This window comes from Lichenostomus cassidix, chromosome 1, assembly GCF_008360975.1.
Source record: "Lichenostomus cassidix isolate B80296 chromosome 1, HeHo_3.0, whole genome shotgun sequence".
Classification (NCBI taxonomy): domain Eukaryota; kingdom Metazoa; phylum Chordata; class Aves; order Passeriformes; family Meliphagidae; genus Lichenostomus; species Lichenostomus cassidix.
Window position 1 is genome coordinate 60,527,398 of NC_139479.1, and position 14,853 is coordinate 60,542,250.

The window sequence follows — 14,853 nt, forward strand, 5'->3', positions numbered from 1 at the left end:
ATTTCTCTTTTTTTCCAGCTTACACAGACCAACTGCACCACAAGCAAGATAATGATGCTCCACAATTGAAGATGGCAAAAGTTTGCCTTCCTCTTACTCAAGCAGATCAAGCATTAATGGTAGTTTTGAGATTTAATTCTTGCACCCTTGTGAGTCCATGAGTTCTTTGCTGGCTCACCTTAATTTGTTAATGAGGACATTGGCTGACAGGAATGAAGTAAGTTAGAGCATTAGCTTTTGGTGGAATAGTCTTCCTGCCTCAGTGCTCCCAAATCAAAGTCAACTTCTGCAGGAGTTTCCCCCTGTGCCTTGCAGCAGATCTCAGCTCTAGATCCAGAGCCAAATCGTTTGACCCTATGGAGGCCCAGAAGAGCTCCTGTGTACACAGCTGAACTCAGGGACCGTCCAGACATGGGCAGCACTCAGCTCCTCCAGCACATGGAAACCTCTCTGATAGTGTCCATTACTGACATCTTTGAGACCACCAGCTCCCAAGAGAACATCTTCCCTAGTTCTTGCTGGGCTTTGAGGAAACCACATGAGTTCCCAATGGAAAAGCTCCCATCAGCTTCAACAGGACAGCATCAAGCCTTTTGCATCTTCTGCTGCACTGGTTTTCACCCAGCACCATTAGGCCACAGTGATTAGCCAATTCCTAAAACGGATGAAGAGAAATTTTGTGTGGCTGCTGCTGATGCTGCCAACTTTTCATCTCACCTAGTTGGACAAGGGGAAAATAAAGAGAGAAAGGCTGTGCAAGTCTGAATTTGGTCACCTCTCTTGTCAGATACATCTGTTTCCAAGCAAGCAAGAAGAAAATGGGTGACTAACACACAACTCTGCAGCTCAGCAGCTCAGAAGCTGGCCCTGGATCCTCCTCCATGGCACTGAATGTGTCCCTGGCAAACAGAAGGTTGAGATTTTAAATGAGGAATTAATAAAAATGCACTCTTTTTCTTGCTTGTTGTCCCTTTAAATTCAGTTTCCATGGAAACAGGTATGGAAAGGCTGCCTGGAGGAAGCCAGGAGAGATCTCTGCTTGGCCGCCTTCCTCTCTGGGTTGCCAGCTGAGCCACCCCAATTGTCAGGCTTTTACAGAGGTTTTTGCTATCGTCATTTATGCCTGGAATATGAGTGATGACTCCTCATGGATTCCCTCTCTAAGGAGTCCTGAAGTGATCAGCCATGCTCCTGTTGTCTGCTGCAGGGTTCGTTGCAAGTGGAGCTCCTCTCCTTCCATGGCCCATCTGCTGGAGTACAGGCTCATCTGAACCCCCGCGATGCTACTTTTCTGCAAATGTCACCCCTGTTAGAAATATCCATTCCAGTGCTTTTTTTTTTTAAATGTGGTGGCGGGTGTGATCTGAGTACACAAACTGAGCTGGGAGCAGTGGCAGAGGGACAACTTTGCTGTTAATTCAGTGATTATCCTAGGTGATTATCAGAGGACCCTGTTAGAGTAGGGGATCCAGCCCTGCGGTTCCCAGCACAAGGCAGACACAGACCAGTTGGAGTGGGTCCAGAGAAGAGAAGCTAAAATGGTCAGAGGGCTGGGAGCACCTCTCCTGTGAAGATAGGCTGAGAGATTTGGGGGTGTTCAGCCTGGAGAAGCAAAAGCCTCAGGGAGGCCTTATTGTGGCCTTTCAGTATGTTAAAAGGGCTTACAAGACACTTGGAGAGACACTTTTTACCCAGGACCTGTAGTGAAGGGACTATGTTTTTGAACTTAAAGAGGGTAGGTTTAGATTGGACATCAGAAAGAAATGTTTTTAAATGAGGGTAGTGAGACATTGGAACAAATTGTCCCGAGAAGCTGTGGATGTCTTATGCCTGGCAGTGTTCAAGGTCATGTTGGATGGAACTCTGAGCAACCTGGTCTAAGGGAAGATGTCCCTGCCTAGGGCAGGGGGTTTGGAACTACATGGTCTTTAAGGTCCCTTTCAACCCAAACTATTCTATGATTGTATGAGCAGGATCCAAAGCAGACTGTAAAGTGATGGTGTTTGTCTGTGTAGATCCACCCTTTTTCCAGGTGAACAAAACCAAAGGGTCTTATACCTACAATATTTGGGGGTGGCAAAGTCCCAGAAAATGTGGATGGTCTTACAACTCTTGAGATGCATCCACTTCCATTTTTATTAGCATTTGAGGAGATGACCCTGGTGTATCTGTGAAATGTTGCCTTAAAGAAAACTGAATTTTCAGTGGAAGTTGACTAACAATGTAAGATCTGTCCACTCTCCCAGCTGAGTTCTGCAGACAAACATAGTTCCAATGTCAAAACAAAAGTAATTTTTAAATGTAATTAATCATAATCAGAATAGTTCAATGTTAGCTGTTATTGCTTCAGATATGCATAAAAGCATTGTCTTCCCTGGTTACCTAGATGCTTGCCTATAATTAGAAAGGCAAACGATCATATCTGAGATGTAATACTGAGATTGTTTTCTGCGAGCCAGATGAGCAATTTCTTGCATACTGTACCAGAAAAAACCCTCTGCTTGCTGCTGGTACAGTCTCAGATGGAGTAAGACCCTCACTGTTGACCACCCAGACTTCAAAGAGGATGTAAACTTGTACTGGGGGGAATTTAGAAAGCAACAGATAACCAGAGGTCTAGAAAATTGAACAAACTGAAGTTATTTAGTATAAGTGGAGGAGAATCAAAGGGATACATCTCAGTAAAAGGATAAAATAAAATTGCAGAGAGGAAGATAATAAAATGCTTTCCATGTAATAGAATCAGAGAATCATAGCGTGGTTTGGATTGGAAGGGGCCTTAAAGATCATCTAATTCCAACACTCCTGCCATGAACAGGGACATGTCCTACTAGGCCAGGTTGCTCAGAGCCACATCCAACCTGTGTTGAACACTGCCAGAGTTGGGGCATCCACAACATTTCTGTACAACCTGTGCCAGTGTCTCCAGCACGTCCATGTCTTTCTTGTGCCCACAATGTGTAGAAGACAAATAACAAGTTTAAACTGCAAAGGGGGAAAATTTCCCCAGGGATAGGGACAGTCATAAAATAAGGTCTTAGATTTTTCGAAGCCAAATACCCCCATCTCAAAGTAGGATGGGCAGGCACTTTCTTTCTCCTGACATAGGACATTTTTAGTGTCTGAGATGCCATCCTCTATTTGGACAGCCTATTCCAATACTTCATCATGAATTCCCTTTCTGGAAAACTAAGCTCAATGCTTTACTTTTTATTCCCAGTAAATGATTCCCCAGCTGTGTATTCCTCACTTTCATGGCCTTTGGGCACATGGTGATGCTCTGATCCCTTTCCTGGGACCTGCTCCTCTACCCACCATTTCCCTCCCACACAGAAGAGCACAGTCATGGCAGAGCCTCCTCTCTCCAGCCTGCTCCTCCAGTTCCCCTAGATCATTTGCTTGCTGCTGTCTTTATTCAGCATGCTGGGATAACTCTTCTCGTACAAGGAGTGAATAACTTTCTGCTCTGCTCTGTGTTGGTGCTGCCTCACCTTGAGTCCTGTGTGCAGTTTTGGGTGCCACAATATAAAAAAGACATTGGGCTATTGGAGAGTGTGTTGAAGGACCATGAGGATGGTGAAGGGCCTTGAGGGGAAGCTGTATGAGGAGTGGCTGAGGTCACTTGCTCTGTTTAGCCTGGAGGACACTATGGGGAGACCTCATTGCAGTTACAGTTTCCTCAGGAGGGGGAGAGGCAGGGACTGATCTGTTCTCTGGGGTGACAGTGACAGGATCCGAGGGAGTGGCCTGAGGTTGTGTCAGGGAGGTTTAGGTTGGATATCAGGAAAAGGTTCTTCCATCAGTGGGTGGTTGGGCACTGAACAGGCTCCCCATGAAGTGGTCACAGCACCAGCCTGACAGAGCTCAAGAAGGATTTTCCCAATGCTCTCAGACACATGGTGTGACTCTTAGGGATGTCCTGTGCAGTGTCAGAAGCTGCACTCGATGGTCCCTAGGGGTGCGTTCGAACCCGGGGTATGCTGCGACACCGGAACTCCCCGCGGCTGCCACCGAGGCCCGCCCCTTCCCAAGGCCCCGCCGGGGCGGGGACCCGAACCCGCGGCCCCGAGGAGCGAGGGCCCGCCCCGGCGTGCAGTGCGGGCGGAGGAGGTTTGTCCCTCGCGGGCCGCCGTGAGCCGGGAGTGCTCCGCTGCCGCGCTCGCCGCCTGCTCGCCCCGTCCGCCGCCCGGCCCGGCCCGGCCGCTGCCCGCCATGAGCGACAAGGGCGAGCTGGACCTCACCGGCGCCAAGCAGAACACGGGCATGTGGCTGGTGAAGGTGAGGAGCCGCCGCGCCCGCGGGCCCGGCCCGGCGCGGCCTGTAGCAGCCGGGCCCCTCCGCTCGTCCCCGCCCCGCCGTGCCGTGCCGTGCCGGGAGTGGGCGCCGAGAGGCCGGGGTTGCTCGCGTCAGGCTCGCCCTGTGGCCCCACACAGCCACTGTGACTGCTCCCCTTCTCGGGAACAGGGCGGTACTGGGCCCGGATACCTGCTGAGTGAAGGAGACACCGCAGGGAAAGTTGGGAAGCTGTCGTACAATCAGAATGTTGAGGGGCTGGAATGAACCTTAAAGATGATCTAGTCCCAGCCCCCCTTGCGATGGGCAGGGACATCTGCCTCTAGCCCAGGCTGCTCAAGGCCTTAGCCAGGCTGGCTTTGAGCGTTTCCAGGGATGGGGTATCCTCAACCTCCCTGGGCAGCCTGTGCCGATGTCTCACCATCCTCACAGTAAAACATCTCCTTCTTCTCCTTGCTAATGGTTTGTGACGAGCAACAAACACGGCAGTATAACTTTCGTTTCCCAAAAACTTTGAGAGTTGGGAAAAGATTTGAGTGTGCCCAGATTCACATCCTGATTAAAAAACACTCCAAATCCAACAAGGAAAGTGAATGCCAGTGTCTTGTTATTACAGCTCCCTTTGGTGCTGGAGAAATACAGCTGTAGAGGAGGGGCTGTGAAAAGGAGCAAGGGTGTCAGATCAGACCTGTTTGGTGCAGGAACACACTCCAGTTCTGGTAGCACCACTAACTAGGCTGGCACTGCACTGTTCACTGAAGTGACTGTTTTGCTATCAAGACATTTTGGCTGCTTCTGCTGTCAACAGCAAGCATTGTTTCAAAAAGAGAGGACTCGAAGTCAACGGGGGAGCATATGCCCTGCCCACCTCGAGTCCCCTCTAGGTGTGCTGTTTTTCTAGACCTGTATTTATTCCGTCTTGGGAGAAGCAGGTGCTTCCTCCCCTTCCTCTGAATAGGTTCAGACCATCGACTTGAAAGAACCTGTGGGGAGAGGGTGGCACCCAAGTACTAGTCTTGGGTCGTGAGGGGGTTGTAATACCATCATACTTCAACCACCAAAACTTCTTACTGTGACCCTTAAAATCTTTGGAGATTTCAGACTTGCTTTGTTGTGCAGAATTTTTGGTGGGCAGGTCACTGCATCTGGCTTCCTGTTCTGTACTGCCACCTGAGTGTCTGGTGCCACAAAACTATGATGAACTGTGTGCAGTTCTCTAATTGTGGTAGCTCATTGTCACGAGTGGAGACAGAGTGTGTATAGATTTTACCAGTTGCCTAGGCCTATGACAACTAATGACCAAACCTGCTCAGAGTGACCAGCACCTCAAAGCCCAGTCTCACTCACAAGTCCCTATAAAGACAGCCAATTTATGTCTAATGTAAAATAGATTATGGTTTATTAGACACAGGCGAGAACGGAACAAAGAACTAGACAATTTTTTACTACACAAAATATGAAAAGCTATTCATAGCTAAAACAAACATATATATATGTTGCCCAAAATACGGAGATTAAAACAATGTAGCGCTAAAAATGAAAAAGGTACCTGTTAATATTATTATAGCTAGCAAAGAAGAATACAATTTAGGAAACCAATGGTCTTACCAAATCCAATTTCTGGAGCTGGGGATGTAGCAGCATCCTCACCCAATCCCTCGGGAAGTAACCACAGAGCCTGTGTCCAAGCCCAGGGGAGAAGATTTTGCTTCACGCTCCAGTGTCCATGTAGAAAGCTTCTACCTTTCTGAGGTTCCATGGTGTTTTTTATAGGGAAAAGAGTGTGGATTTGCGGTCACTCAAAAATTCTTCACATTCTCTCAGTGTCTCACCTTGGCTTCCAGGCACCAGTATTCGATAGCCCGGATTAAGCTATCAACTTAATCTCAGCTATCGATCTCCGGCCAGCAATCAGGGAGAGAGATAAGGGGGAGGGGGGTCGTCCTGCCACACTCATCCAGGGTACTATCAATGAATGCTGACAGCAGAAAGATACAGAAGTAGATCACAACATCCTGAGTGACAGGATAATAAAAAGGCAGATGAAATTAAGAGTTGAAAGATCTAGTCTGGCATGCATAGAGAAAAACTATCCTAATTATATGTACACAGCAATTGGGCTTCTTCTGGTTGTTGTCAGTCAGGAGGATTGGTTTTTTCAGTACATGGGGATAACTCTATAAGAATGTCATGTCAAATGAGCAGAGTCAATATTGCACATGATTACAAAAGATACAGAAAACAAAAGAGAAAATATTATTGTACCATCATGTTGCCTCTATCCAGAATGCTCTGTGTAGCTGTGGTCTCTTCCCCCCTGCTGTGGAAGGTGTACAGTGGACCTGAAAACAGTACAGAGAACAGCAGGGATGGTCTTGGCAGCAAGGAATGATGGCTGTGGAGAGAACTCCTAAATACATTATTACCTTTTAGGCTGGCAAGAGGAATAATTTGGAAGTCTTGTAAAGATTTGAAGCAATGAGTAATGTCATAGGTGGATAAGGAAGAAGTGAATAGGCAAAGGTGAATAGGGAAGAGTCAGTTCAAATACAATAATTAGAGGTGTGTCAGATTAATTCATTGATGGGGCTCAGAGCAAGCAAAGCAGGTACCATTTTGCACAATATGTAGTTACATTATGGAACTTCTTGCAGGAAGAAGTTGCGAATGTCAAAACGTTGCAGAAGCTCAAACACCATTAGTCAAATCCAAGCAAGAAAATTGAATTGAGAGATTAAAAATTATTATGCTGCCATACCCCATGTCTGCAAAAACATCCTAGAAATTAGAAGAGCATGCTGGGGAATCTATTTTCTTCCTTTGTTCTCACATTCTTCTTGGAGTAACTGCTGTTGGCTATGTTTGGAGACAGGGCACTGAACTTGCTTGTACTTTGGTCTGATACAGTTTGGTGTTTCCTGAAGTAAGGAATTTTCAGGCACATGTGTGCTTACCATTGGTGCCACTCTGTTTAATGAGAAAACAGGACAGAAAGGAAATATTAATGTAATGCTTCATGCACGTGTTCTGAACTTGTGTCTTATTGTATATTAATGATTATAAAACAATTTTGAAAATATGCTGACACTGATAGACCATAACATGGGATATACAGGATTTTATCCTCTGATTTCCTTAAGACTTGAACTTGGAAACAACTGCTCCTATTAGTAGGACTTCCAACACACTCAGAGGCAAGACAGTGCATAGTGCCTGTACTTTTTATCTTCACCAGCTTGGATAACTAGGCTGAATTTATCCTTCCTTTGAGGGAGAGAGCATTCAGTTCTGATGGAACAAAAAACCTGGCTTATTTGATTTCCTTTTAGCATGTATTGTTCTAGCTCAGGAAGTATTCCAGGGAGACTACTTAACAGGTAATAAAAAAATGTAGTGATGAGTATTTTAGAAGCATGAGCAGTAAAAGGAGGTACCATAAAGAGAGTGAGTTGCTTTAGTACAAGTCCAGAAAGCACCTGGATTTTTATTTCTGTGTTTTCAGTGAAGGCGAAGGTAGAGAGGTAGTAAGAACTTTTGGTTATGTACTTGTGGTAAAGTGAGGCCAACTTAGTGTTAGCCATTAGAATTTCTTGTTCCTTGTGTGTTGGTCAGGTTTTTTTGTGTAATCTGCTGCATTGTTCTATATTCTTTATGTTCAAAGGAAAATTAAAACATAGAACCTGACATCAGCCTTAGTTTCTGTTGTATGCACTGCATATGGATTGCTATATAGAGAAAGAGCTAATCTAATTTCTTTCAGAAAAGTGGAAGTAGTTTGTTGCAGATGGGAGCTACCTGTGTGTTTCCTTCTAAAGGTGGGTAGGAAGCTGTGCCCAAGCTGGAAGATGAGTGGAGCAGGGGCTCTCATGTCATACACTGCCTGCAGGGTGCCTTGTGTGCTGCAGCCTGGGCTGTGTGGTGATGTGAGTAGCAAGAGGAGAACAGCAGTGGGAAGAGGTCTTGAAGTGATGCTCCTTAGTACGTCAGATTTGTTCTAGTGATCAAATTGTATTTTTTCTTTTTTGGAGAGGAGAGTGTTCTTACCTACCAATCCCAGAATAAAGGCCACTTGTCTTGAAAGGGTGCTTTCAGTAGCCTTTCAGTCTGGCAGGCACTCTGTCCACAGGTCACTCTTCCTGTGGGTATGTATTTTTCAAAATCCTGCCATGGAATCTTTGAAAATTCTGCCCTGTAAAAACAGGTTGCTCTTGTTTTTTGTGTGTTCTTTCAAGGAGTGTTAAGACTTTGAAAACTGACTTTTCCATAAGTTAATCTTTTACTATGCTAAAGTTAAAAGAAAGGTGCAAAATAAGATGTCTACAGCATTTAAGACTTTATTTAATATTTCCTGATTGTTTACGTCGTTAGCATGTGGTTTTGTGAGTAGCACCTGGTTTTATCTGAAGTACCTATGGATAGCTGGAAGTAATCCTTTGATCACAGCCCTTCATAACCCTTTGTCTTTCTCTGCATAGCCCTTGACTGCAGGTAGGCCAGCAGAAAGATGATTAAATGCACTCTTTGAGACTTTCCCATGCAGCTGAAAGGAGTATGATTGATCTGCAACCTCTTAATCTGACTAAATTCTCAGTCTGAATGTATTATATAGCAAGTCAGTGATTTTAACACCATGAGAGCACTTCACTCTTTGTCCTCTCATACTGAATGTGCATCTACCTTATTAGCTGGCAGTATAAATACAGATTAGGACCAAGCACATAATAATATTTCTGTTGAGTCAGCTGGAGCACGTCATAGCATTTATCTTGACTTTAGAAAGAAAACTATCTGATCTGGCATGGAATCTGCTATAGCAAGTTACCACTTTGAAAACTGAAAAAATACATATCAATAGATTGTGGCAGTTCATAGCTTTCTGTTGTGCCTTTGTGGTATTTTTGACCAAAAGGGAGCTTTATGGGAACTTGGACTGCCATTTAGTTTGTCTGAGCAGTTGGAGTACATCTGGATTTTGTAGTTATTCCACATATACTTCATGGGGTGCTGTGAGTCTAAAGGTAAGTGCAAACTAATCACCAGTTCCAAGATATCTTCTGGAGTTCTTGAAGAGAAGGTAAATGCAAAGTTAGTATTAATTTAATTTGAGCTTTAGGACGTTAGGAGATTGCTCTTTGCCAGCGAGTTCTTGAAACAGGCTCTTCTTCTCCTCAGCTTGGCTTAGTTTTACTCTATGCAAGACCAAAATCAAGCTTTAAAGTGCTCCTTTGCTGCTTGAAACAGAAAATGCCCCAGGCATAGCTTAGTGCAATTCTCTTCCTTACTGGCTGCGCCTTACACCATTTTTGTATGTGGGCACAGATGTTGTCAGTAGCTATGGACTGTGTGAGCCAGGAAAACTTTGCTGTGCCAGTAAAGTACATGGCTATAAAGTTCTGAAGAGTGTGCTGCTTCCCAGGGGCCTTTATTGTCCATTTTGAGCCCAGGTCACCTGATGGTAGAGATACCACAACCTTTGGAACTGAAGGAATTTGTGTGTAGGTGAGTTAACATCACTGCAGTAGCTGTGAATCCTCATGTTATGCAGGATTCCTGTTCCTGGACTAACCACAGCTTTGTGCAGCTGTTCAGGAAAATGGGTTGGGGAGCTGCTTTGGTTGTTCCACCTGCTAAACCCAAAATCAGTACAGCTAAAACATGGAAGTCACCCATACCTCCTACCTGGATCACTCTGCTCTTCCTATATACTGACCAGCTGCACAGACTGTGCCCAGTGCAGTGAAGAGCTGGGAATGAGTGATGGGGGGCAGATTTGTCTAGGCTGGTTCTGGTGTTGGAGGAGTGAACATCTGGTGGCAGTAGGCTGTGATCTGCTGTGTGGTGTGTCTGAGGTTCCCAAAGTTTAAGCCTTTCTTCCCAGCAATTACTGAGTTGTAATTGCCTAAATTCTCATCACTGTGATTAGTTGGCTATTTTTTTTCCTGGAGAGAGATTATAATTTCTAATCAATATTTAAAAGTATAGTTTTACCTGATAAAATATTGAGACTCCTTGGTTTAAGAATATGATGCTAATATTTTTCTGCCTTTCGTGATTGGATAGTAGTACTTGAGATTCAAGTTATTTTAAGATACTTCTCTCATTTGAGACTCTACGTCGGTGTTATTTTTGTGCTACATTATTCTTTTTGCTCTCCCTAACAGAATATATATACATAAATGTATGTATACAGTTATGTATGTGTGTATGTATGTGTATGTGTATGTATATGTATATAACAGCTCAAGAAGTGGGCTTGCATGATCCTCATAAAGTTCAGTAAGGCCAAGCAAAGGGTCCTGCACCTGGATTCAGGCATCCTCCAGTATTAGTGCAAGGGGAGGGAAGAAGGAACTGAGAGCAGCTCTGAGGAAAAGGACTTGGGGGTGCTGATAGATGAGAGGTGAGGCACTGGCACAGGTTGTCTAGAGAAGTTGTGGATGTGCCATCCCTGGAAGCATTCATGGTCAGGTTGGATGGAGCTCTGAGCAGCCCAGTCTAGTTGCAGATGTCCTTGCTCATTCTAGGGGTTTTGAACTAGATGACCATTAAGGCCCCATTCCCACCAAAACCATCTATGGCTCTTTATTGTCTATGATTAACTCATACTTTCTGAAGTGGTCAGGGTAAAAGCATTCCTAGTATATATACACATACGCAATTTGCATAGAATTTTAAAATCTGTTTTTCTTGAAATCTGTTGTCTTTTCTTAGGTCCCCAAATACTTATCACAACAGTGGAGTAAAGCTTCAGGAAGAGGTGAAGTGGGAAAACTAAGGATTGTCAAGTAAGCCTTTTTCTGTACTTAATGGTTGCATTTCTTAGAATAAGTTACCTGCAGTAAAATAAGAATATGTTGCACCTGTTGTAAGACATAATCCAGTTTCTTGCCAACAGTGTGCATATTTCTCTGGTACATGAACAGTATTTGCTTGTGTAGTGATTAGGAATGTAAATTGTACAAAATTATACCCAGGAGTCGTTCTGTCCCTTTACATGATGTTTGATTTCCTAGCTTTAAGGAAACCTAACTGCAGAATTTTCTTTTATTTGCATGTGTTATTTTTCTGCTTCGGTTCTCACATCTGACTTTCCCCATTTATTCTTGAGATCAGCATAACAAAAAATTGAGCAGCTCAGGAGTGAAGATGAATAGCAAAACTAGAATTTGAATTTGCTTTTTTATCAGGAAAGCTAACCTTGAGGAATTAGATTATGGAAGCTTTGTGAAATATTTTAAAAATATTTATAGATTTATTAAATGTTATATGTTTTCTTTTTCAGGAATCAAGGAAGAACAGAAGTAAGTAATTGCTGAAGTTTATGTTTTGAATTCTAAAAATTGTTTAGAACATGCTGGTTTCTAATGTAGCATCTTTTTTGTTATACCTCTAATGAGGCATTGTACCACAGAATTGGGAGGAAAGTATTCTGTTGGTAGCTCTGCCCATAGATGCCTGTGGGACTTGCATGAAGTCTCTCTGTTCCCTCACTTTGTTTACCCATCTGAAAGCAGCAGCCAGGGTAGTGACCTTCTCCTCAAACATTTTGAGATGTGTTAGTACAAAAGGCTAAGGAGGGTGCACAGGAAAAGCACGCAGTGCTGGTCTGAAGTATCCCTCTTTGAGTTCCTGCCTGTGGCCTTTGTCTAGGCATTCTGGTTATCCAGTGCCCCCTTCCTTAGCTTCTGTACTGAGCATACAGTGTGAACATGGCAAAGGATTCTGGGCTGTATGGAATTCAGGAGTCCCAGGCTAATAACATTTGTTGTGGTGCTTCAGTACTTTTTCTGGAACTCAGCTGGCTGTGTGAAACATTTTTAAGCACTCACACGGAGTAATGGCTGAAAACCTATTAGACCTTATATTTTAATAAGTAAAAGCAAATTGTTCTCTGACTTCAAGAGGAAGTAAGTTACAATTTTTTTTAAGTTCAAAATTTTATTAAGTAGATGAAAACTTTGAATTCTGTATTTCGACAAGAGGTCGATGTGGAAGGACTCTTATATCACTCTTTATTTTTGAAATAGAAATGTGCTATACTATTTGTGTTTTCTCTCTTTTTGTTTCCGCATAACTAGTGAAACAGTGTAATTGAGTCTGTTTAGTGACACTGTGGCAATTGTGACTCTTAGGTGTCATTTACTTTGAATGAAGAGCTTGCGAGCATCAATGATATTGGAGGAAAGCCTGCTTCAGTCAGTGCACCAAGGGAACATCCATTTCATCTGCAGAGTGTGGGAGGACAGACCTTAACAGTGTTCACAGAAACTTCAGTAGGTAAGTTAGAATTTAAGTTGTTATGATTCCAATGTGTCTAATTTCAGTAAACTCAATGCTGTAAATGACAGAAGACTCAGAAGTCAAGATTTGCCTATTTTGTTGTTTTCTGCATAGCTAACAGTGTTGTAATTTTTTTGTGTCTCTCTGCTTTCTTTGGGTGATTGAGCAACTGATTTAAGTCCTCCAGGGTTATCATGTACATTTCAGCTCTGGGTCTGCTGAAGAGAACAGAGAGAACGTGGAGTGCAATACAGGGTGCAGTACATTGTGTACATTCTCCTTTAGAGTTTTCACTGAAAAAAGATGGTTTTGTGTTCCCAGGTATTTTTTGTATGAACTAGTACTTGTTTTTTTCTCTTTGAATTTGTCTCTGCTGTGATTATAGTTTTATAAGAATGCTGGTTTTTCCTCTGTCTTTTTTTTATTTAATCAATTAAAAATTTTACATATCTTAGCAACTAGAAAAAGCTATTCAAGGACCATGGATCTACTGAGTAGAAGTTATTGTATTAACTGGGATCAAAGGACAGTTAGTGACATGAAAAATGATTGAAATGAAGCACTGAATAAGCAGAGATCCTGTCAAAATTGTTTTTGCTTCAGATTAGCAGGCATCACATGCAGTTGGTGAGTTTTCCTGAAAGTGATGTACATGCAAAATGGCTAAAATCTTTTGCTGTTGTGTGTAAGTTGATACTGACAGTACAATCAAAAATATACTTTACTGTGCTTTTCTTGCCTGACTTTTTTTTTTACTTTTAAAAATGAGTGTGACACAAATATTCCAAATTTCAGTCAGATTCCTTACATGCACTATCTTTCTGAAGTCACACTCATGTGATTAAATGTGTGGATATGTTTTGAGCTTCGTGTCCAGTTTCAACAAATTTCAAAGTGAATTATGGCTAGTGTGTAAACAGGTGTCTGAAGAGTGGACTGTACCAATGTCCCTGCTGAAAGAAAGGCTGCTACTCTATTTGATGCCAGAAAATCCCCATGGAAAACACCACTATATTGACCATGGAAAAACACTCAATAAAAACGTACACATCTTTGCACATCAGTCCATCCACAGTAAGGCACTCATAGGAAATTGAAGTTCACTGATTCTTAGCTTCACAGACTAGTATTTGCCTTGATATTATAATTAGCATATTTTTTTCTGAAAAGCATCTTGTTCCTTTTCCTTTTTTAAACTGCACCACATAACACAAGCAATATGTCAGTTTGAACCATGGGCCAGAGATTAAGCTGGTATGGAACTGCAGATGTCATACATCTAGAAGGGTACAATTGAGGAATTATGCAAATGAAATATGAAAAGTGTTTAGTGCACTATTGCTCCCAGACAACACCCTTCTTGAGGACTGACTTAAAATGGGGCAAATGGCATAGAGCAGTGGGGGTTGTTTTGTACAGGGTGGGGTTATTTTTTGATCGTGGGTTTGTGATTTGTTCCCCCCTCCACCCTTTTTTTTGAGTACACTGAATGCCCTAAGATCTATTCTCTGTGTAGTCCTTTAACCTTGAGATCCTTTTGTTGTAGTGACTGTCTTTTTGATGACCCTTCTGAAATATGCAGTGATCTTGGAAGATGCTGTAGGGAGTTTACATGTTCTGGATAATTCAGCACTTCACATTGACTCATCAGGTCACTTAGAGCAAGGAAAAAAGATCAAATTTTACAAGTAATTTAATATTTTCTGCATGATCTATTTTCTGGTCTTCTGAATGGATTTTCTGTGGGTTTTGTTTTGCTTTGTCTTAACTGAACTTGCTTCTGCTCTTTGTAGTACTGGAAGAAATCCTTTAGTTCTTTCACTGTAAACGTCTACATCTCTGTTGGTCCCATATTAATGGACAGCAGTCGGCTCTTCTGAGGTGCAGTTTGTTTTGTCCAAAGGCTAATGGATTGCAGTTTCTTGCTGTTCTGCAGTGTGTATCTTGAGCTAATATAAAGCAGGATAAAGTGGCTCCCATCTCAGATGCTGTTAAAAATCTGGCCTATGCTGGCTTTCACACCTGCTGCATCTTCTGTTTGGATTAACTCTGGGGTTTTTCCTATTTCTTTTCCCTTTTCTATATTTTGAAATAGCCCCAGTGAATAATACTCTGTACTCTGAAAGTGGTAGTTGCAAAGCATCTCCCTGCTTCCTTTGCAAGGCTGTTGCACATGTGAGACATTGTATTGTCTTCATTGCTGGGCAGATCACTGAGGCCTGTGGTGGCATTCCTGAGCAGGAGTGTAGCAAAGCTGGTGGGAAGCATGGCTTCCGTCAT

The 14,853-nt window shown here is 43.1% G+C and overlaps 1 protein-coding gene across 1 annotated transcript in view; it reads left to right on the forward strand.

Moving 5' to 3' along the window:
- The first annotated feature begins 4,110 nt into the window (after positions 1-4,110).
- The window catches only part of GTF2F2 (general transcription factor IIF subunit 2), an 84,256-nt gene continuing 73,513 nt past the window's right edge, over positions 4,111-14,853 (forward strand). Inside the window, exons 1-4 of the mRNA XM_085059537.1 lie at positions 4,111-4,278; positions 11,005-11,078; positions 11,576-11,594; positions 12,426-12,570. Coding sequence (XP_084915663.1) covers positions 4,213-4,278; positions 11,005-11,078; positions 11,576-11,594; positions 12,426-12,570 — 304 coding nt within the window. The 5' untranslated portion in view covers positions 4,111-4,212. The remainder of the gene's footprint in view (positions 4,279-11,004; positions 11,079-11,575; positions 11,595-12,425; positions 12,571-14,853) is intronic.